The 24,549-nt window shown below is 42.5% G+C and overlaps 1 protein-coding gene across 2 annotated transcripts in view; it reads left to right on the top strand.

The window, feature by feature from the left end:
* The window catches only part of si:dkey-159a18.1 (sortilin), a 29,515-nt gene extending 5,044 nt beyond the window's left edge, over nt 1-24,471 (top strand). Inside the window, exons 2-22 of one of the 2 annotated variants that reach the window (XR_005079058.1) lie at nt 6,974-7,180; nt 8,116-13,570; nt 14,157-14,219; nt 14,538-14,614; nt 14,711-14,807; nt 15,566-15,733; nt 15,905-15,978; nt 16,172-16,218; nt 16,945-17,081; nt 17,196-17,279; nt 18,963-19,023; nt 20,494-20,646; nt 20,990-21,084; nt 21,176-21,275; nt 21,382-21,556; nt 21,640-21,833; nt 22,924-23,066; nt 23,198-23,311; nt 23,390-23,534; nt 23,615-23,721; nt 23,807-23,840. Coding sequence is in view for 1 of the 2 variants with exons in the window: in XM_037122429.1 (XP_036978324.1) it covers nt 13,322-13,570; nt 14,157-14,219; nt 14,538-14,614; nt 14,711-14,807; nt 15,566-15,733; nt 15,905-15,978; nt 16,172-16,218; nt 16,945-17,081; nt 17,196-17,279; nt 18,963-19,023; nt 20,494-20,646; nt 20,990-21,084; nt 21,176-21,275; nt 21,382-21,556; nt 21,640-21,833; nt 22,924-23,116; nt 23,198-23,311; nt 23,390-23,534; nt 23,615-23,721; nt 23,807-23,924; nt 24,044-24,058 (2,466 nt within the window). In the remaining variant the exon portion in view is untranslated. Of the gene's footprint in view, nt 1-6,973; nt 7,181-8,115; nt 13,571-14,156; nt 14,220-14,537; nt 14,615-14,710; nt 14,808-15,565; nt 15,734-15,904; nt 15,979-16,171; nt 16,219-16,944; nt 17,082-17,195; nt 17,280-18,962; nt 19,024-20,493; nt 20,647-20,989; nt 21,085-21,175; nt 21,276-21,381; nt 21,557-21,639; nt 21,834-22,923; nt 23,117-23,197; nt 23,312-23,389; nt 23,535-23,614; nt 23,722-23,806; nt 23,925-24,043 lie in introns of those variants that run through there. The other variant, XM_037122429.1, reaches the window with a different exon arrangement.
* The last annotated feature ends 78 nt before the right edge of the window (nt 24,472-24,549 follow it).

Raw genomic sequence — 24,549 nt, forward strand, 5'->3', positions numbered from 1 at the left:
AAAGCAAAAAAAAAAAGCTGGAGCCAAACACAATAAGTCCGCATGAAAATAAGCTCTGGTGTAGCCGCTCAGTTTCCTAAAAAAAAAAGGTCAGAGGTCGTGGTTGGACCCACGGCGTACCTTGGCACAGCTCAGTGAGGCTCGCGCTGAAGTGTCAGGGGTGTTACATAAGCGCTCCAAATGAAAGAAGATTTCAAAACAGTGGTGTGCGAGCATGTTTTCGCCTCTGATCTTTCTGACATCACATTGTAAACTCGCGTCTTTCGCGGAAGTGCACACACCATTTGATGGGTGGAATTTTGTTTTTGTGTCGGTGGAAAAGGAATCCCCCTCCGCACATACACACACGTGGGCCTCCACCCTTCTCGAGGGGATCACCTCCAGGTGTCTGACTGTTTGTGACAGTTGGTGAGACGTTAAGATGGAAAATCCTCTTAGCCCGATGTCCTCCGAGGCTCCAGTAAGTTCCCCACTTACACCTCATCATCAACACATGGTGCTGGAAACCCCTCACCCACACGACGAGGAGCAGGAGACTTTCCTTTATTATAGCCGAGGAAACAATCTGAATACACCTTTTAAATACACCTCATCCGAGGCCCCACTCTTAATTTCAACATGTGCATGTCCTCAGACTCGCACGACGCTCCCTCCCTCCTCTCATTCAATTACATAATGAACGTCATGTGCGCAGCGTGGATACTCATTGACTGGCTGGAACAAATGGAAGTCATGAGATTTAACACAAGGGTAACCATTTCCAAAAGAGTGCTCCTCGTGTGTGTGTGTGTGTGTGTGTGTGTGTGTGTGTGTGTGTGTGTGTGTGTGTGTGTGTGTGTGTGTGTGTGTGTGTGTGTGTGTGAATGACTGGCAGCTGAAGTTATCATCCATCAGATGATGTGAATCTACTGAGTTGTAATTGATTTCACGTCACACAAGTTTGATAAAGCACTTTGGCAATCCGTTACATCAAAACTACAGCTGAGGGGACGAGATAAATCTGAGTGAGAGATATGATGTTCTTTAAGAGGTTGTGTAAGCGCCACAGCTTTAATTAAGTGTGCTGCATTCATTTTATATAAAAGAATAACAAGCGTCCTCTCATTTTAGAAACACACATGTTCTTTGTTCATTATTTTCTTACAAGTAGAAAGAGGAAAGAGGGCAATAATTTACCTGACCATGTCTTGATCTATGGTTTAATTCATATCTTCTTCTCAGAGGACTTTAAAGTAAAGTATACTATAACATTGGACTACCTTCATTATATGGAGAACTGACCTGGCAAAATCAGAAATAAAGAAAAAAAAGTAGAAATCTCAATAAATATGCCATTAAATGCACTAAAAATAAGACTGGAAAACAATGTTGGCACTGATTATTTTATGAAACATGACATAAATATGTATTTGTGCTTTAATCTGCAGAGGATGTGAACCTGGACATTTGGGTGCCCCCCCTAAACTCTCTGGTCCTGAAGTAGTTGCCCAGTTTGGCTGGTTTGTATTGCAGCCCTAGTTAAAAAAAAAACTGGGGATTTTGAAAGACCCGAGTGTTTAAAGCTCACAGCCACAGACAAACACAGATGTTTGTTTGGTGCGACATAAGTGTTGGGAATTGTTTGGAGAGCTTCGGTCGGATCCAATTTGTTCAATCATTGTCTCAGTTTGATAAAGTTTGGTCAGTTTTTCCATGCTTTCAGCGGGCCTCTCTAAAAAACACAGCTCACACATGTCCAGTATGCTGGAGTATACCTGTAAAATATATAGATGCATGTTCAGCATTGGTATTTTCTGTAGTTGATACAAGTTGATATGTGTCAGATCAGATTTCAAGAAGATATTGTTACTTTTATTCAGTCAAATACAGGGAAAGAGGAAGGCAAAGAGCAATATAAATTTAAAAAAAAAGATCAACAAAACAGAACTAAACTCAAAATAGTGAAGTACAGCGCTTGAGCAGAGTGACTTCAGCTGAACTCAACAAGACAAAATGGACCTAACTGAGTGACAAACATGCAGTAACCATTGAAGTACATTCACTACAAGTGGACACCAACCGGACAGTTTGTCATTAACTCACAGTTATCTTTGTCAAATAATGCTCAGACATAATACAACATGTACCTGTGACTGAGTTAACTTGAGTGAAAAGGTCAAATTAAAGTGAATGTGAGAGAGGAGCTGCTGTGACCGTGGTTGCGGTGCGGCGTGTCTTCGACCTTTATCTCGGAGGACATCCTAACTTTTCAGAAAGGAGGTCGAGCACATGCAGGAACTCAAAATGTTCCACTCACTTGGCTTCGGGTCAGCTGAGCGGCCTGTGGTCGCTGAGTTGTTATATTTTAACAGCGTTCACGTTCGCACAAGACCTGGACTTTCAAACTGACCCATGTAGATGGAATGCAGCCATTATTAATGTTATTAAATAAACCTGCAAATTTACTGTTGTGGCATGTCAAAATCCATAAAGTATAACAGACCAAAGTGATTTGAAAAGAGAGCCCAAATGCTAGAATGGCGGTTAGTACCCCTCTAAAATGTCTTGCAATTTTCCTGGATCCGCCCCTTAATCTGGATCAGCACCAAAACTTAATAGGGTCCGTTTTGGGCCAAGTTTCGTGGAAATCCACGCAGCTGGTTTTGTGTAATCCTGCCGACAAACCAACAGACACAACAGATAATAACACAATATGTCTTCTTCACATAACAATAAAAAATATAATGAATGATGGCTGAATTCCATTTAGCTGCTTCAATTTCAGGGTCCATGTGTCGGGCATGTTGTCTGACTGTTGTAGTTTCTGGGCTGTCTTCTTCAAAAATGTCGGCGTGTAGTAGGTTGATAAAAATTCTGCGGAGGCAAGGCTGGGTGGAATGATAGAGCAATCTTTATTAAAACAGACTTGAGCCTAGCGTCCGAGCAGAGTGTGGCCCCACATCTGATGTTCTCCAATCTAGGGCAAAGTAATGCCAAACGTTTTTGCCCTTCTTGCCCTATCAGAACTCCTACGCCTTCGCTCTTAGGAATTCTACCAAGTGCCACCCCTCGTCTCTACTTGTGGGACCCTTCTTAAAGTCCCTTGGGCAGTACCTGCTTACTCCTAATTGGTCACTGTGGTGGGTTGAAGGTCCATCTCCCATAAATGACCAAATCTGTTACTGTCCCTCCTTCGGGCTTGTACTCCAAAATTACCTAGATGAGCCCTCTATCCTTTTCTGGACATGTGTCTGTTTAAATATCATCCTCCATCTGGAACAGGAGTCAGGCTCCAATTCAGTTCCTATAGTGGCCTTGTCCCCTGCTAACCTTTGACCCACACAGCTGAATGCTGACTCCAAGGTCTCTTGGAGCTGTGAGCCCCGTATTGTCTGCATTCCCTAACTCACACAAGAAGGAACAGGTTAAATTTAAACTAGGTTGAATTAAAGGCCAGAATGTGTTGTCGTCCAGACACCTCACTGTCTCAGCTTACTGGGACACATGAATAGAACAGAACCACTGTTATTGTTACTGAAAACACCTGAGCTTCTCCTCCTGCTGGGACAAAGCCTCTTTTCTTGTATGATTATCACACTTAATATCTGAAAAGCTCTTCTCTACAAGCCCCAAGTCATGTGAGTCTGTGTTCTGAGCTCTTAACTGTGACACACTGACATCTAGTGGATGAACTGTTTAATTGCACACAGGCGTCATTAAGGTCCTTTATTCTTACTCTTCCTTGCATATGTTATGTTCTGTTGTTGCAAATAAGAAATCTGAATCTGTTTCCGCTTCTTGAACAGCAACTGTAAAAATAAAACGGTGACATTTAAGGATAAATTCACCAAAAATGAACATTAATTTATTTTCTGCAGTATTGACTGGTGCAAAGAAACAACAAAACAAAATCTAAAGCTTGTCTGGTGTCATCCAGGTCTCCAGAAGTCCAGAGATCCAATCACCTAGAACTGATAAGACATTATCACTTTAAGTGCTGTACCGCACTGCAACCGGACTTGTTTCAGTTTCTTGAAGAAGCTTCACCTCTTGTCCAAGAGGCCTCTTCAGTTCTAACTAACTGGAGGAGAGTCGGCAGGCTTTTAAACTCTGTGTGGGAGTGTCCTTACAGAGTCGTTAGGGCCACTTGTGCATCGTTGGTCAAGTCGGCCTTCATGTGGGTTTCTAACGCTAGGTGAGCCCAGGTGTGAATAGTTGTTAAGCAGTCTGGGGAGAGAAGTCAGTACTGCATTGTAGGTGGGTGATACGTAACGTCCTCTTTCAAACCATCTGTCTTCTCTGTCTTCTAAACATGTTGGCCAGAGAAGACAGGTGTTTTGAAAAGAGGAGTAAAAGAATCCATCTACGTCAAACTGGGACGACCGTCTTTGAACCGAGGAGGTGGCCTGAAACGTCATCTTCACTGTAGCTTCTCAGCTAAAAGAAAACCCCGTCTGAAATGAGTGTAAATAGTGTCTTTTCAGATCTTTTTGGGGGATCTCGGGGCATCTGGAGACTCAGATTATGACATCTGACCTGTTTGCAGCCATTTCTTGTGGAGTTTCTTTGTTGTTTTTTTTACATTTTAATAAAGTCCCCATCTACTTCAGTTTTTTGTTCATTCTGAGACAGCCCTATAATTCATAATGTGCTAATTTCTTCAAACTCAATGATAGCACGACAACAGCAGGAGGTGGATTCTGCATCAACTGCAGCGTTTCCTCTGACTCACGGTCTTGTACATTCTTTCATTGTTTGCCCGACCTTTCACTGTTTACTCAGTAGATTAAGAATAGTCTATAATTACATACAGAGAAGAGGAGTATACCATTGATTCTCCGCGAGAGTCAGTTGGCTTTGAAATCCCTGGGCAGTGAAAGCAAAAACAAAAGGATTTACTGCCTGTGTGTGCAGATGAGTAATCTGAACTGTTGGCTGCCTGTCAGTTTCGGCCGTGGGAGCTGAAGAATCTGGCAGAAAAATGTCAACTTCAAGTTCCAGACTTTCTAATCTTCTTACACAACTTCTTTTTTTTCCCCCCCTTCAAGAGACAATAAGACTTGATTCTCTGGAAAGGGAACCATTATTAAGTAATGATCACCAGACAGAGAAACATGTCTGGAACATCCTTTCCAACTGTGTTTAACTTTTTTGACTCATACTTTACAGGAATTTTGTCTTGAAAGTTTGAGACCATGGCCCAGTTTTTTTTTTTTGTTTTTTTTTCGTTTTAAGCCAGAACCCATCCAATGTTCAGTGCTGAGTAAGAGTTGGTCTGACATCTGGGCAATTATCCTTCTGACAAACTCTACTAGTGGCTTTTTCGTTTTGGAAATTCCTCAAGATCTATGCCAAGGCTCAGGGGAAACTGAAATTATCACTGGCATTTAAAAAAGAACAGCGCAGCTATTTTGCTCGGCTCATTTTCCTCGGTGGGTAATTTTCCACTGGGAAAGTCTGGAATCTCCGCTCTGGCAAAAGATCAAAGATCTTTTTGACAAGTTTATGCAACTTGGGGGGACAGGAAACAGGTCCGAGCGAGCCCAATGAGGTAGGTATGAGTGATTAAAAAGAAAAAGCAAAACAGTGAATACAGATTTAAATTCTTAACGCCAACTCACTGAGTCACTGAGATTCACTGACAGAACATATTGTGCGTCACATATTGCTCAACCATCAAATTCACCTCGTGTGAATCTAACACCTCACTGTCACACTGCCAGATCCAAAATAAGGAAATGGAAACGTGTTTAATCTCACTCTAAATCCACACTGACATGTTTCCCCTATAAGCCATTCCAAAGGTCATTGTCCCCAGAGGATGACTCCTGTTAACATCTGTTGCACTGTTAAGACTTTGTCAAACTCAAGATAGACAGTTTAACAGAGGAAATATCAAATGGAGCCAGAGACATCTTTTTTACTCCATGCATGCTTCCTCCTTGGACAAACCCTGGCTACGTTACCCACAGCTTATTTTCAACTACTGCAACTAGAACGTCACTTAATCTCACATCGTCAAAGAAATGGCTATAGAATGGTTTATACATATTTTGAGGGGAAATTACTCATTTGAGGATGACTGTGTGAGTCATTCGGTCCAAGAAATTTTGTAAAGTCTAGAACAGCTGCAAGATTAAATCTTCTTTTATCTCTATTCAGGGCATTTAAACACACTTTGAATGTAAAAAAAAAAAAAATTCCACCCAGTGTTATTATTAGTTCAAAGAGTTTACGTCACTAAAAATGTGGTTTCTGACTGAACACTTGCAAAGCAATTGATCACCATTTGTGTCACTGGTAAAATATTTTGTGTTCAGGGCTAATTAGATATTGCTATCATGCTAACACAGTGTGTTAGTAACCTACTGTAGCTAGATAGTTAGCGTTAGAGACAGTAACCATTACTAGCTAGTGTTAACAACTTCAACATTTGCTTGATTGTGTTAGCATTTAGTGGCTGAATGCTATAAATAACACCTCTAAAACTAAGAGCACAAACGGGGGGCTTATGTCTGACATACAAAAAAAACAATGAAACCATTTATAAAATATACAATTTAGCTAGCATTAGTAACCAACTGTAGCTAGATAGTTAGCATTAGAAACAGCAATCATTACTAGCTAGTGTTAGCAAATTCAACATTTGCGTTTAGTAGCTGAATTCTACAAATAAAACCTCTAAAACTCTGTGAGCACAAACTGAGTGCTTATTTTAAAGAGGGTCATAGATGGATTTAACTTTTTTGAGGGTTTCCATTGAAGTAACACAGTAAAAAGAGACGGAGAGCACACATTTTGACTATATTCCTTTCAAGACATATAAAAACAAAAACAATTAAGTATAAAATGATATATAATGTATAAATATATGATTATAGAACAGGCGTGAGGCCATGGGAAAACCCTGAACTCTCCTCAGGCCACACACTGCAGATTCAGGAAGCTGCTGATGTCACACACTTCATAATAATGAGCTCTGTTTCATCCTCAGCTCACTCAGCAGCACGGAGGCAGACAGACAGGCAGCCTGGCGTCAGCTCCACTGACATGAAGACTTTCTAAGCTCACAAGAAGAGGAAAACTAACCACTCACCGACGAACATCTGCGGATTTGTTCGAGGATTTGTTGCTGGGAGGTTTTGTTCATCCTCCACGACGAGACAAAGACGCGGACAGACGTCGCAGTTCAGCTGAGTCGGTGAGTTGTTGTACGAACGAGACACGGAGCGGTTGTTTTCAGCTCAAGACTCGAGCTTAATCACAGCCATCGTGACTTTTTTTCGTGTCCAAAGCCATGTGGTGGCTGCTGCTGCTGCTGCTGCCTTCATGTTCGTTTCTTTACGCGCCTGCATGCGAGCTTCATCAGTTTGTAGTCGATTTTAATCCGCGCAGTAAATTGCAGAGTTGGATGACAGTAGCTCCTGTTACAGCTGTGGCTTTTCCTGATCGTTGTGTCCGCAAGAGTGGGATTAATCCAATCATGTTTCAGTCAGAAGAATGTCAGTTTTTGATGACTAATGATTAAAAAATCGATATGACCAACAGCTCGTGAATGCAACATGAGCTCCCTTCTTCTTCCTGTTGATGTTACAAACATTGATGGCTGCTTTGGAGACTAGTTTTCTCCTCACACAAGTCATTTCTGGGACGTCCTCTACAAAGTGAAATGCATTGTGCACTGCAGTAACTCATCTAACACCTGCATGTTGAGTAAATGTTTAAAATTGTCCCCAAAATATATTTCCCAGGATGTTTTTGTGCACGTACGAGGGCTGCAACGATTAGTCTTGTGATTCACAGTTTCCCTGAATCCAAAGCGACTTCTTCAAATTGTTCTTCAGCAGTCCCAAAACCCAAAGAGTCTTTATTTACTGTAAAATGGTAATAATAAAGAAAAGCAAATCCTTACATTTAAGAAGATGCAACAGGGAAATATTGGAGATTTTTGCTTGAAAAATGACTGTAACAATCAATCGATTATACAGGAATCAGTTAATCGACTCAGCTCTAACAACTATGTTGAATATCTATCTATGTGAATATCTATCTGTGTATCTGGAGTTAAAAGCTTCCAAAACCAAGTATCTCAACTGTCAATAATCTGTTTAATAGTTTATTATTTTTATCTTGCAGCCAGCTGTCCTTCACCACAGGAGCCATGGTGGCAGCAGTGCTGAAGATGTACTTCATTGGAACGGCGCTCAGCGTCCTCGCGGTCCTCTTTGGATTAGCAGACTCTGTTGGCGGTCTGATGTACCACCAGAACCATCACTACACCGAGGAGCCGGTCCACCAGACAAAGACACAGAGACAGGATTCCTCAGCGAGTCACCGGAGAGGATCGCTGGTGACTAAACACATTGGCTCATGAGGGCAGACATCTTGGTCACAATTTGGCAGCTGGATGGACGTGCTGGGTGCTGTGGGCACCCTGGATACTGTAGCAATGGAAGAACGGACGATGAGACTTGAATAATTGCACTGACAAACAGATCAATGCTGGTGGTTTGTTGAATTTTGGAGAATCCGTCGGCGTGTCGCCATTCGCTCCACTGTGTGATGTCAGACACTGTGACTCTGACTGCACTATCAAACTGTTTTCTGCACTAGACATTAGGAAATGTTTGGGGTTTTCATCAGGTCACTAATGTGTGTTTTTTATTGTTCGTTTTATTCTTTGTAATAAACTGAATTATGTGTTGTAATGAGTTTACTGAGGTCTCTTAATACGAACAAAGCAGCCGCTGTTTACTGATGGAAGCCATTAAATAAAACTAGCTTCATGAGAAAATGTGGTCATGCTGTCATAATTGTGAAATTAAAGGTCTATTATGAGGGAAATATGAGATATAATGTCAAAATTGTTACAATTATGTAAAGTAAATAATAATATAATTATGAGATGAAGTCAAACCTATAGAGAAAAAGTGGGAGAGAAAGTCATGGTGTTGAGATAAAAGTCTAAATTATGAGTTATGAAAAGTCAAATGTATGATTATTATGTCTTTCTTTCTGACTGACATTTTTATATATATCATAATTTTCTTATATCCTTATATTAATTTCCTTTTTATCTCATTTATGACATCATGTGAATTCTTTTTTTTTTAATCCATTTTCATCAAATCTTTTCTTAAACTGGCACAAACGGGCTTCCATACTGACACGTATCAAATGTGGAAATGTACTGAGACAAACTAAAACAACTCGAGCAGTGATTCAAGAGCTTAAAGGATAAAAACAGAGTTTTGCCTATAGTTGCAAAAGAAGTTGAGGTGGAGAAAATCCAGATAAATCAGGGAGAACGTCAACCTGTCGTGTTGTCGAAATAATGGTTCCGCTTGATTTCACTTTAAAAGAGGAAAATACTTAAGTCAGGTAAGAACTCTGTAACGACAGGCATCTGTGCAGAGGTAACACTACTCCGGCTTTGTGTTGTATTTGATTTGTGTCGATGGACACGGCATCGCAGCGAGAATCACAAACCCATAAGAGCCAACGAGTCCCAACAGACCCCAAGAGCTCTGCAGTAGTCAAGAAAACCTCAACCTATTAGAGAGAAAACTAAAGAAACCTGAGGCGAGGATAAATCCTTCCCTCCTCAAATGACATCCGGTTATATAATTGTGTTTTGTCTGGCTCAGTTACAGTGCAGCTCGGTGCCACTGCTCTCATCGGACTTCCCATGATTTGATGAAGATAAGAAAGGTCTGAACATTGTGTGCCTTCATTAGATATTGTAGAGATGTTGACTTAATGTGCCAAACTCTGAGTCACGTACTGAGACTGACCCCACCTGTGCTAACACAGCCTCAATCCAGAAATCTTTCATTTCCTGTAAAAGGCTCATTAAAGACTGTAAATGTTTTAGCGAGCGGTCCCCCTCAATGTACGCTGAAAACGAAACCTGATCTGCTTCCTTGCTTGTGTTTGTGCCAATTTCTTCTTTGAAGCGCTCGCTTTGAATCTGCCGAGTGATTTGTGATTTCCCCTTTTTTCTTTATCATCACATGGCCAGAAACATGACTCAGATGACTGCTTATGTTGCTTCATATCTGCTCGGTGTGTGTATATACCAACGTGTTAATCTTTACTAAATGACCACATCCGCCATTTGTTTGTGCCTTCCGTGGTGGTCCGTCGGCCTGGTTTGACCTACTTTAGCTCAGTTGTTCTCTTGGGGGCGGTGGCACACCTGGGCCTTGCGTGACCCGGAGCAGCAGCAGCAGCAGCAGCTAAGTCCATCAGAGATTGTTCCTCCTCACACATCTCTGCTTCGTTCCTTTTTTTTTTTTTTTTTTTTTTGCGGTTATCACAGCCCTCAGGCTAATGCAGCAAACTTCTGCTCATCCATTCCTTATGCCGCTGAATTCTCACACTGTATTTGTTCTTTGTGAGTCATTTGTTGAATGTGTGTCTCCGGGTTTACTCTCACAGCGTTTTCCCATCCAGAGCCCCCGTTGGCAGGAAGGCAGTTTCTCTCAGCGCCGTCCAAATCAGTAACATATGAGCGCTATAGCGTAATTTCATACGCCTGTTTCTGGAAAGCCACATGTTACAAATTGAGGGTATTCTGAGAAGTGTGGGACTGAGTATTTGTTAGTTTGGACCTTGACAGTCAGGGCTTTGGGTCTGTAGGCCTGTTTAAATCCAGAAATTAACCAATAACAGCTTTGACGTTATGTTACGTCTGTGTATTGTGTCACAGAGCTACCCGCTGGAGTTAGGGTCGCCCCACCGGTCCTGTCTTGTTTTGCCACCTTGTACCTCAAGAGGCGACAGTGAGTCACGGCAGCATCTGTTTTGCTTACAGTCTGACAAATCAGAGGTGGTTTTTCTTGTTACGTTAGACTCATCCTGGGAATGACCCTGCCTGAGGTGGGTGCTGACTAATGCCTGACCTCCTTCTGGTTCGTCTCCTGCTTCTCCGCCATCTCAGAGTCAATGTCCTCATCAGTCCCTGTGGCCACTGGAGACCGTGTTGCGTCCTGGTCCAGACGTATTGACTTAGTAACTTAGCTGCTTAACCTGTTTTTGGACCAATGCTGGTGACCCTCCACGCTCACATTCCCCACTGGGTCCCTTCACCCCAGTCCTGAAAACCTCCTCCTACCAGTAGTCCATAGATTTTGTAGTGCTGAAAACAACAACACTCCAACCTGATGCTTCAAGCTCTCAATCGAGGCAGACTCAGCAATTAGGACTGCTAGCTGCTTGGCTAACCAAGCTAACGGTAGCTAAAATTAACAGCAGTTAGCGATTATTTCTGGTGGTGTTATTAATCCGTGGTGGTGTTAAGCCGTCCCTCTGCCCCAGAGACTGAGGAGGAAATGTACCCAACTTGCTTTGTGGCTACAGTGGTGAGATTTGCACGTACACACACCCACACAACACACAAGTCATCTGGATTGAGTCATAACAAGGTCGTTATGTTCTATGTTTTTGACGCAATGCTCCAGCTCTCACAAAGCACCACTTCTTCTCATGCGCGGTTTCCCTTCCTCAAACCAGCATCTAACTGATTAAATTTAAAAAAAAGCTATAATGACATGCTTTTATCTCTAATTGGTTTTCGTGTATTGTTGTGGAAATTAAACATCTGGCTAAGATTTGAAATGTATAAAGGACAAAAAAAAGTTTTCCTCCTCATCCCATTTTTTTTTCTTTTTATAATTTCTCATCTCTTTGAACACTCCGAGTTGTATTCTGACCCTCATATCTGGACTCTCTGCACGCGCTCGACTTGAAGCTGAATTATTTTCCGTGGTAGCAGGGTGAAACTAATGGCTGGATGTCAAGATCAGCCCCGGGGGAAAACAGCTGTGTTTCCAGTGAAACACTCATGTGTCTGCTCTGTTCTCACAAGTCCACAAACATGTAGCTCTCTTGTTCTTTTTACTTTTCCTTTTACTGGCATGCTTTGATTTACTGAGTTACCGAGGAATTAATGTGGAATGATCCTGGAACTACTAAAAAATCATTGATGACTGATCCTTGCATAACTGTGATTAAAGCACTGTTTAAGTAGATGGTGAACAGACCGGAAGATGCTTACATAATGGCTCAGCTAATTATTGATTCACAAATATCTGTGAAGCCACAAACTGGCAGCTATCTTTATGATTTGTTCCCGATTAACTATTAACCATAAACTAGTAACAAGTCATTAGTTACTAATTATTTAATCATCAGATACTTTTTTGTGCCCCAAAGGTTAAGTGAAACATAATACTGAGTAGTTACTAGGTAAACTCATTAATTACTAATTAATGAACTATCGGACAATAATTTAATGTACTGACTTTGCTTGAGATGGCACAAAATCGTAACTAATAAGTAATTAGTAATTATTAACAAGTCTACATAACTACTTATTAATATGTTTCACTTTACTAGAAGGTACACAAGACACACTACACTAATGATTAGGTAATTACTATTTAATCACTTGGTAACTACTAAGTATTGCTTCACTTAAGCTCAATGTATGCAAAAACAGTAACTAATGATTAAGTAATGAGTAGTTAGTGCGTCTTCATGGTGAGTACTTACATATTATGTTTAATTTTATTTGGAACCACACAAAAGAGTAAGTAATGATTAAGTAATTAGTAATTAATGAGTCATTGCTGTTTGTGCTACTCAGGAACTACTCATTTATATATTTTTTAAAAAAGTATGTTGGTGGTCAGTATGTTGATTTACTGGTATTTAGATTATGCTCATTAAAGATTAACTAATTACCAAGCAGTTTCTGATTCGTTCCTCACTCATTACTTAGTGGGAAAGAGGAAAGCAGTATGGGTGAATGCATGACGTCCTCTTGTGTTCACTTGAGCCCACTACAGATTAAGATAAGTTAAGTTGGACATCCATTCTGTCTTGCTGCATTCACGCCTCCCTCCACTTCTCAGAACAGACGCAGCTTCTTATTTTGCACTTTTTTTCCCCCTCCACGTCTTTCACAATGCCAACATTTCCTGACGACATCGAATGCATCACAAATTAACTGAGCCCTCCACTGTTTCCCTCGCTTGCACTGGTCGCATCTGGCCACAAGGTGCGTCTCCATCAAACACGCTGGGAGTGTTGAGTCCTCCCAGCGGCTCAGGTCACCTGGATGCGGGCAGAGAGCACCTGCTGGTGGAGGACGCACCCCCCACCCCTCCCTCCTCCTGAGCCTCACGCAGCACTTTTTATGTTAATGACCCGTCCAAAGCACGTCCCACCCCCACTTGGCTTCACAGCGCAGCACTAATAAGAGAGTCAGTATTGGCAGGCATTTCGGTTACTGGTACTTATTTAAGTGGGAGTCCCCCCTCATTTTTACGCATCGGATATGTTCTGGAGACTCGTGGTCCTGGGTGGGGTGTGCGTCCTTCTCCTGGGTGCTGAAGGCAGGAGCGGCGGGGGGAGGACGGTGACTTTCCACCGCACTCAGCAGGATGGGAGCCAGGGCCAGGTGCGCACACGCCCCAGGAGGGACACCAGCGGCGCCTCCAGGCCCTCTCACGGACCCCCCTTCACCTCCTGCAAGACCCCCCTCACCCCCGCCGAGCACGAGGTCCTGGATGACAACACGCGTGAGGTGAGGTGTGTTTGAGTTGCTGTGGCGCATGTGGAATTAATCTCTGAACTCCTAGATGTCTTGTGTTTCCTGCTTTATTGACTTTGTTGCATAGTTTACATGTTGTTTGTTTAAAGTCACAAACAAAAGTGAGACAAATGATGAAAAAATGCATGAATTAAATAACATTTTTGTGACTTTGTGATTATGTTATCACTGCGTTAACCACAATCATATTTATCAGCTCATTAATCTGAAAAACAGTTTTACTAGTTGTTTGAGTAAAATCAGTTTAAGGGGTCACTGTTTAGTTTTGGAGGAGAAATTCAAACTCAGAATTATTATATTCACACTATCAACGAGATAAATAAATATGTCTGAGTTTTAATTATTATTTATTCCATAACTGGCTAAAGCAGCTGTTCTCGGAAAAGGTGGCAGGGTCCGCCACATATAAAGTAAAACAGGATGAAATTGTCCTATAATTTTCCCAGTTTGTTTATTCAGTTTATTCAGTCATTATTAGTTTAGTTTTTTGTTGTTTTTTTTTTAACTCTGAGAAGTGATTCTGTCATATTGTTGAGTATCTCCTCTGTCTTCCACCTAGACAGGGTTCAACGGTGACGACGGCTCCTATGTGATCCTCACGTGGGTGGGCGATGGCACAGGAGTGAGTATCTCAGTATTTCAACAGTATCGCAACTGTTTTTTTAAGCATGACATATATGATTTTGAATTAATCTTGCGACGATTTTCACGATTAATCGGTTACAAAATGCTGCAAAACCAAGAGGACTCTTCATTTATCTGCAGGAATGACAAAGAAAAAGGAAGACAACAAATTCTTTGACATTTTTGCTTTTTATTTCACAGAATATCGTGTTTTTAACTATCTAAATCTTCAGAGTGATAAATGCAGATTGTTAAAATTGAGAAAGCCAGATTCAAATGTCTTTCATCATGTCAAACGTTTCACAATGTTTCCCAGGTCATCCTTGTGCTCTCAACGTTTAGCGCTCTGATAGATACCTTCCTCGAGGGAGGCTCCTCGCGGCTTTATCGAAGGTGAGTTAGTATCTGAGAATGCAGCGTAACATGAGCAACACGCCCAACGTGCATTTAAAATCTGCACTTTCTACCTTTCTTTCTTTCTGTCATCAGTACGGATTACGGAAAATCTTTCCATGACATCTCCCAGCGGATCAACAACACCTTCATAAAGGAGGAGTTTGGCGTCAGTGTTGGACCGGGAAGCTCTGTGAGTCGACAGCTGGCCAGTTAGAGTTTCAGTTTCAGGAACTGTGTTGCATGTTGTTGCTACACGGGGAGGATTGTGTGATGTTGCCTCAGTAAAGTGTGAAGACGTCTTGCATCAGTTGCAAACTACCGTTTTGCTCTTGTCTTCACAGCGTTGTGGCTGACGTGTTAAAAAAAAAATACAGAAATGCGTTGACTTTTTGACACCATCTTGAAATTGCAAATATTCTTTCCCCTCATTTTTTCTTCTTGCCTGTGAAATTAGGAATAATTGTCCCCTATTTGAGCATGAGAGCAATGTAAAAATATATTTGACAGATTCTTTACAAACTTTTCTTTATATTTTTTAAAAATATTTTCTTCTTTTCAGCTTGTGTTTAGTTACCTGTCAGGGTCCCTGCCATCTCACCATCGCAGTGCTGCTTTTATTTGAATTTAAAGGTGCAATATGTAAGAATCTTGGTTGAAAATATTCAAAACTTAACTAAAATTATTATCAGAATGTAAAAAAATAAAAACAAAAAGGTTAACTAATGATTCAGCAATTAGTAGTTAATGAATCTACTCGCTAACTACTCAGTATTATGTTTAACTTAACTGAGAAGGCGCAAAAAGTAACTAATGGTAAGTGCTTTAAGCTCCCACTCCAGACTGCTAACTGCATAGCTAACTAAGCTAGCTTGCTAACAGTAATCAGCAGTTAGCGATTACTTGTGCAATATGTGGCCAGTTCATACACGCTGCACCTTTAATTAACAGGTGATACTGACAGCGGATGTACCAGTGGTGGACAACCCAGGCGGGATCATCTTCACCTCCACGGATGCCGGCGCCACCTTCAGGTTCATCCAGCTGCCCTTCCACCTGGCTCAGCCAATCACCTACCACTTCCTCAACCCCGACTACCTCGTGGCCCTCAGCATCGATGTGAGTCACACACCTTCTTTCAGCCCTTTAAATTATCTCTCTCTGTCCTTTTTTAAAATTTTGATTCTCAAGGCCCTCCCACTGAAACTTCCCTCGGTATAGCATTAACACACATCAAGCACACACCTTAAAGTAAAGGTAAACACTCCTCTGTTCCCTCCTGACTTGCAGGGCGGTCTGTGGCTCTCTCTGGACTTTGGCGCCAAGTGGACAAAAGTTCATGATGGAGTGCATTCTTTCTCATGGTGAGGATAAACAGGAAACAAAACCGCACACCAAATCCCAGTGTGGCTAAATGGAAGCACATGTTAAATGAACCCCATATACAATATTTTACTTGAATATGTCGCAAATTGCTTTGTGAAGCATGTTCATGTGAATAGTTGTGACAGTGTTTGGTGGTTGTGACATGTTTCCTTTACTTCCTCTCTCCATCAGGGGGGCCGGCATCAATCTGTTCTTCAGCTACAGTCGAGTAGACACAGGTAAGACTCTGAGGGAAATACACTTATTACACCAAAGAGTGTAAAAAAAAGTTGTGACCAGTGAACCCAGACAGAGTGTATTAATGCTGATATGTAATATTGTTTTGTTTCCTGTTTAAAAGTGTTTTAAAAAAGTTAAACGTGATCTTTGAATCGAAAAATTTTGTGGAAAAAGAGAATAAAGTGATATATTTAACATTAGTGAATAGGCTTCGTTCTGCCATCTGAACATGTTCACAGATTCAACCTCTTGCTTTTCAATTGCAGAGGAGCTAACATGAGATTTAGATGCACTTTAAAACCATATATTTACATTTTTTTCTCCATAAACACTGGAGCAAAATAATAACATATTTTGATACATACAATGTATTATGGTGAGGTGAGAAGAAAAAAATTGAATATATGACAAAAAACGTTAGATAGTGCATCTTTAGAGCCTGCTAGTTCAAGAATCAGCTTTAAATAATTATTCAGCCATAAAAATCCCAAATTTGCTGCAGAGGTCTTTACAGTCGCTGCAGCATTTGACCTCGTCTATTGTTAGAACCTCAGTCCAGATAAGGAGACACTTCCTCTCCTGAGGTACTTCCCAAAACTCCCCCTTCCCAGCCTTTGAACGTGCTGATGGATTGCGATGTTTTCTTTGAAATCATCAGACGGATCTTATCGCAGCACTGTACCAGCATTATTAACTCGTGTGATGACTCATTCTTGTCTCCACAGTTGACGCCGAGGAGCGGGGTGACTTAGTGCTGAAGAGGACAAAGGATCTGGGGAAGACGTTCACCACCATCCACGAGGACATCTTCAGCTTCGGCTACATCGGCGCCTTTCTCTTCTTCTCTGTGATGGAAGATCCGGTAAGATGTAGCTCCAGACGGGTATCTTGGTAACCCGACGTACTCGTAAGCAGTCATATCACATTGAAGAGCGCTGAGTGTTGACGCGGCGATGCTCCACTGTGTTGCTCTCAGAGATCCCCTCGTGTCATGTACTTCTCATCGGACCAAGGAGACACCTTCAGTCAGGCGCTGCTGCCTTCTGCCTCCACTGAGCAGGTGAGAAACATAATCATAAACCATCTTGGTCTTATTTCAATGGTGGAGTTCCCATAACACGCATTTTGCCCAACGCACATGGAACCTTTAGCCTTAGAAATGACTTTCCAAGGTTCTATTTGGTCGCTTCGGCTCGCTGTTGTCTGCATTTCCATCACAGCCCAAACACACGTGAGATTGGACGAAAAAAACAAAGTGGTTTGCAGCTGCAGATTTCTTAAAAATGGTGGCTGAAATAAAATGGTGACAGCACACGACCAATCAGAAACGTTCGGCCTTGCAAGCTGGTGATACTTTGCTTTTACAGTGTTCTACCCCAGGAGTGGGAACTTTGTTGGGTTAAGATAACATCCCCGGAGCTTAATCTACACCCTGATCCCTGTGGCGGAAATTTAATGAGTTCTTCCAAAGGATACTAGTCCAGGGAAAATATTATTTTAAAATGGCTGCCATCGTCAAAGGTTAACTTCATTTAACTTGAAGTTAAAGCAGCAAGGCCCCTCAGGTCACCACCAGCACTCAGGGTCTTGGAGTCGCCATCAAAAAATAGATTTTATGTTGGAATCTGACCCGATGACATTAGAAATAACTAAAATAACTATTTCTAAGTGCTCTATCGTGTTCAACTGGATGTGTTTCAGTTTCTCAACCAACCGGAGGGGAGTTGCAGGCTTTTAAACCCTGTGTGGGAGTGTCCTTACAGAGTCGTTCAGGACACGTCTGAGCTCCGAGTAGAGATAGCAAGTCTTCCTGCTGATGCTCTTGTTTGCTTATGCAGGTTCTGCAGAGGCATCTGTTTTACATTAGACTGTTTCATAACCAGTTCAAACTTCCTTTCAATCGGTTCACCACAATATTTGTTAAAATCACATAGTTTCAAATATTGGTAAGCACCAAAAGCTGACATCGTTGGTTTTCTACTTCTTCTTTCCCTGTTTGTCTTTGATCATACAGTTCCTGATTTCTATCTAAATTCCTGCCATTTTCAGACAATTTTATTCTTTTAGCCACATGTTCTGTTAATTACCACTCTTTATTTAAGCACTCTCTCCCTTTTGTACCACATGTTTTCACTGGTAGTAAAACAATGCCCTGCCCTACTACAGGAGACGTTCCTATGATCATCTCCTTTGTCATGTTTCTCTGTCCACATCAGGGTTGTGGCGCTGGTAGTAAAACCTGCGCTGCCACAGGAAATGATACAATAATAACCTCCTTTGTGACACAATTCTGTCGCTGTTTGACCCGGAGACAGGAAAGTTTTAAAACTCTCCTGTCGAGTCTGTCAGTTATCACGCTTGAGTCAGTCTTCTCAAGAAAACCAAACAATGGCAATATTTCCTAATTTTTGTGCCACTGACTGAACACACATCTGGTGTGCCTTAACACCCTCAAACACACACACACACACACACACACACACACACACACACACACACACACACACACAGACAGACACACACCCACCACATCTTGTTGACAGCACAAACACACACTCTCTCTCACGGCGATTAGACGACACTTAGATCAAATTAGTCATCACAAAGCTGTTTTTATATTTGCAGATTTCCCACCCGCATGCCGTCTCTCATTCTATTTGTGTGTGTGTGTGTGTGTGTGTGTGTGTGTGTGTGTGTGTGTGTGTGTGTGTGTGTGTGTGTGTGTGTGTGTGTGTGTTCACAGTTCTACTCCATCCTGGATGGAGATGAAGACATGCTCTTCATGCATGTGGACAACCCAGGAGGTAACGGACAAGAAAAAAAAAAAAAAAAAAAAACATTCACACACCTGAATGAGAAACCACACAAAAAAAAAAAAACGTGATTGACACACATATGTTGGCGAATGTTGCGAGGACAGCATGAGAGAATTTATAGCTCCCTCAGCCGCTTTTGTTGTAATGGAAAAAAAAAAAAAAAAGGGCTCAACGGCGAAGAAGGCCGGACTGGTTTCACAAGTTCTTGGCGTTGCTGACAAATCATTCCGTCGGAGGTGGGTGTGTGTTTGTGCATGCGAGTTGAGCTGTCCAGGCTTTGTTCCTTTTCTTCCTCCCTCCCTCCTCCACTCCCCCCCTCTCGCTTTTCTCTCACTCTCATTCACACTTATTTCTGTTTCGCTTGATTACTGTACGTCTGCTTCACCAGTTCCAGCAGGATGGGGTGGGCCAATGGGACTTTAGTACTGATGAGATAAACAGAGAGAGGCATGGGGGCGAAGGGGGCTTTATCTTTTTTGTTTGCTGGAGGGAGAGAGATTTAGTTTACACTGCTAAGAGCTGACAAACATATCTTGGGATCAGGGTGTAACACAAGCACACACACACACACACACACACACACACACACATACACACACACACACACACACACATACACACACTGGAAAAGGTGTGCATCACGTCCCTCAGCTGTGGCTCATCCTTCGTGCCTTTAGCTGACACGTGTGCGAGCTTCAGCACCATTGAATTATGATTGATGGCGACCTGTTGTTGTGGTGATGCTGATGTTTAAAGGTTTGCGTCAGCAGTTCCCAGGTGCCGAGGCCCTTTGAAGCCGACGACACATGTTGTGTTTGACGTCAGGACAGCTGCAAACTAATCGGGATGCAATATTGAGTCTTTTTTTTCAGTAACAGAGGTCTTAATTCTCTGTTTCCAGCTTCTTGAATGTAAAACCTTATTTTTTTCACTCCTGTGTGACAGTAAACTGAATATCCCTGGTTTGCTGATGAAACAAGACATTTGACAGTGTCATCATGAGCTCTGGGAACAGCTGATTGACAATTTCTGACATTTTCCATCATTTTATAGAAAAAACTTATGAGTTAACTGACAAAATATTCTACAGATTAAAAGAAAAAAATAAATAATTGTTAGCTGCAGATGTAAACATCAGTAAATGGTCACAAGAGTCAATCGAAAAAGATCGACGGGAGCCTTACATCCTGTGTTTGAATTGTTTAGAAATCTGCTGAAAGTCAAACAAAACCTTTTTAGAGTTTCACTTTCTGAAGCTGTTTTGAAGAATAAAAGGAAGAGAACTTGAGGAGCTACATCTGCTTTGCACCAGGAAGTAATATTGTCTGCTTCTAACACGAAATAGACTGAGATATCACTGTTAATATCTGGTGACTGGATGCTACAATGTTGTATTTCCATTAAATAACAAAATAAGCTGCCGGCTGACTCTCTCATTTTCCCTCTGTGTCACCACAGACACCTTCTTCGGGACCATGTACACGTCGGACGACCGCGGCATCCTGTTCTCCAAATCGCTGGAGCGCCACCTGTTTGACGGGCAGAGGAAGAGCGACTTCACCAACATAACCTCCCTGAGAGGAGTCTACCTCACTAACAAGTTGGACGACGGTAGGCTTCCCAACCTTTACTTCTGTAACTTATGTGCGTCACTACCTCACATGCATAATACAAATATATATTGTTATATATTTATTGCAGAATATTTACACTCCAGTCAGGAAAGCAGACATATAGTTGCTAAAGCTGTAGTGGTGTTATTTTAGATCACACTACCTTTCTTGTCATGACCTGCCCTGCTCTGCCTCTGATTGGCTTTGCAGTACGTTTACCTGTTGTGTACAACAAGAACTTGATTGGAGTCTCTTTACACTGTTGTAATGGTAAAGGATCTGAATACTTCTACTACTGCAGCTACTCTTATTTCATGAATAAATGTTGTGTTTTGCTGCAGATGGACGCATACGATCCGTCATTTCCTTCAACAGGGGAGGGACGTGGAGGCAACTCAGCAAACCTGAGAACGTGGACTGTGGCCAGGTCCAGAGGGTGTGTTCAAATCCCGGTTGGCACAGTTCATACTTCCTAATCTACAAGCTTGTCATTAAAACATTATGTCTGTGTTTGTTATCTTCATCAGTGCAACCTTCATATTCACGGAGAACACAGTCGCAACAACCGCATCGTCCCCATGCTGGCTCTGTCTGAACCGACGGCTGTGGGACTGGTTATCGCTCACGGTGATTAATCAGCAGGGCACCCGTATTACTTTCAAGATTTTGCAACTTTACGCAGTCTTAAATCGAATGTAACGCTAATTTAAAGATGCGTTTTGGTGACCTACAGGTACTGTGGGTGACTCTCTGTCGTCGTCGCAGCACCCGGACGTGTTTGTCTCCTCAGACGGGGGTTATAACTGGAGAGGGACGCTGAGGGGCCCTCACCACTACAGCATACTGGACTCTGGGGGTCTGATCGTGGCCGTGGAGGCCCAGCGTGAAGGACAAGTCAAGACCATCAAGTACTGAGTTTATATTTTTGTATATACTTTGTATTTCCTCTTTCCTTTGCACCAGATTGCTTCACACTCCTTCTTGTCCCTAGGTTCTCCACAGACGAGGGCCGGTGCTGGAAGTCGTACAACTTCACCGAGCAGCCCTTTTTCTTTGCGGGCCTGGCGTCCGAGCCGGGGACCAAGGCCATGAATGTCAGCGTGTGGGGCTTCCGGCCCGAAGAAGACGGCCAGCCCATGTGGGTGGCCGTCACCATCGACTTCCAGAGCCTCATTACAAGAGAGTGTGAGTCGAGACGATGTGAAACTACTACTTAATGTGACACGTTGCCACCTGGTGCGACAGGTTGGAGCCCTGCGGCAGTTACACCTTGCTAACTCTTAAACACCTATAATTATTGTTTGGCACCATGTTCCTCTTTTCTAATTTCAATGACATGTGGACTGGACTGCCCCATTAATACAAATTCAAGTTTTTTCGACTGTAGTAAACATGTTGTTTCTTTAGGGCTTAATGCAAATGTGGATTACAGCAGAATATTCCCTTAGATTAAAAACAAAAAACATATTGTGGATTTTAGGAATAATTAGATCTGCCTTTTTTAAATAAGACTTTTGGACAATCCCACGCAGCCACGTCTGAAAGGGCGACTCAGCCAGAAAAGGTGATGTCAGGATTTAACGGTTGGTTAGAGGAGGTTAAAAACCGGTTATAACATTTCATTTTGCAGTATTTAATTATACAGCGCCCAATTCTTTTTCCTTGAAGCCTAATTGAGGGCCACAAGAATTTTGAAGATGACAAATTGAACTAAAGTCCCGAATTCCCTTAGTTGACTGATACAAAATACCCCTCTGATAAGTGAAGGTGACAAATAACAAGGCACTCTATAAATATATACTTTTACCTTACAACAAACAGATCCATTTTTATGACACTTTTGCTTGAAAACATCTGGTTTCGGCACAAAATGGCAGCCTGACTTTGTCCCTTGGGTCCCACTTTGGGCATTTAAACCCAGTACTTCAGGTACTTTTCATATTTTTCCTGCTCGAGTTTGGAGATAAAATGATGGTTGATGTTTTGTCTTTGCAGTACTAATGTTTGTTGTGATGTGACGGCACATTTGCCTCAACCATTCGAGTGGCAGCAGCCTTGAGTGCACCTGGACGTAAATGGAACATGGATTTTGGTCGCATCTCTAGCAACACAGCTCTTACAATGAAAAATGTGCATTAAACCCATTTGATGATGTTTCTCAGTGGACTAAGACTCGCTTTGCAACATTTTTTTGGTTTCATTTTGTCTGCCATTTTCAGAAATGAGTGTCACTGACAGCTGCATCCTGTGTTGTCACCATCATCTCCTTCCTCAGGTAACGAGCAGGACTATGAACAGTGGCTGGCCCACTCCACAGACGAAGGAGGCTCGGAGAGAAACGGCTGCGTCCTGGGCGTCAAAGAGACGTACCGGAGGCTGAAGAAACAATCGGTGTGCAGGAACGGGAAGAGCTTCGTGGTGAGCAAGAAGCAAAGCCCCTGCCTGTGCACCAGAGACGACTACTTATGGTGCGTCGCCCAGTTTTTATCAGAGGTTGAGCTTGTGTTGGAGCATGTCGGTGAAGCCCTGACCTTTTCCCTCTCCAACAGCGACTACGGCTACTATCCTCATGTGAACAGCTCGGAGTGTGTGAGGGAACCCAGCGCCAACAAAACCCTGGAGCCCTGTCTGGAGGGAGAGGAGGACGAGCTGCTCACAGCGGGGTAATAACAGTCGCTCCTTCTTTAGATATGCAAACACACCTCCTGTAGACACTCACACACTTCTGACTGCATCTGCAGGTACCGGAAGGTTGCCAGCGACAGGTGCGAGGGCGGGTTCAGTCCTCAGCTGGCCGTGCAGACTGTCATCAGGCCCTGCGGCGTGAATACCAGCCCCGCTCCGTCTACCAGGTCCTTGTCTCCAGTCGCAGACTTTGACACACCGGTGAGCAGATTTGTCGCGCACCTTTAATCGTTGGCGTTTAGATTTTAGCTTCATTAATGCCGGCTCTGCATGTTTTCCAGCGCGAGAGGCTGGTGCTGATCCTGGTGTGTGCGGGGGCTGGCGTCGTCGTCCTGATAGCCGTCATTTCCGCCATCTTTGCCGTCAGGAGGGTGGTGTACAGGAACAGGTGAGCCGGACACACGTGCACAGCTGCACACATCTCACACACACACCTGCAACTGATCTCTGTGGTGTAACGTCGCCCTCTGCAGGACACCAGTGTACCGATTCTCCAACCTGCGGATCCAGGATGATGAGAATGGCGTCACACCAGAACTCGAAAGCGCCACCAGCAGCAACGGCACGGCCTGCCAACAGGACTCAGATGACGTGAGACACATTCACCACTATTTCACTATTTTTGTCTTGTTTTGAGCTCATAAAAACTTCCACATGATGTGATTTCCGCACAATCACTGACACTTTTTCCCCCTTTTTTTTTTCTACAGGATCTTATTGAATGACACATGACACGTTCGAATGGATGTGATAAAGATTCATGGCTGGAGGCAGCCTGAAAAAAGACTTTGTTGGACTTATCTCTGATGTTTGGACCGCAGCACCACCGAGGATCTGAACGACAAGCATGAAAATTTATTAATTTATTGAGCTGACTGTTATTTCATTGCTTTGCTTCGCTTTTATGTGTACAGTATTTCTTTTTTTTTTTGTAATTATTATTATTGTAGTTTTACTCTGTGTTGCAGCACTTTTTTTTACTTTCTGTCCAATGTGAAAACAAACGAGACAAATCCAGAAAATGTGCATTTTTAAAAAACAACAAAAACAAAATACAGCTTTTTATTATCATGTGTTCTTTGTACTGTGGATGTTCTGGTGAAGTTAAATGCACAATAAAGGTTTTAAAGCATCTGTCCATCAGTGGGCGCTGGCGGCGTTGTCACATGTCTAATCTGCCTCGATTTATACAGAGAAGAAGAAAATCAGGAAGTCG

Source organism: Acanthopagrus latus, chromosome 14 (assembly GCF_904848185.1).
Source record: "Acanthopagrus latus isolate v.2019 chromosome 14, fAcaLat1.1, whole genome shotgun sequence".
NCBI classification, from domain to species: Eukaryota; Metazoa; Chordata; class Actinopteri; order Spariformes; family Sparidae; genus Acanthopagrus; species Acanthopagrus latus.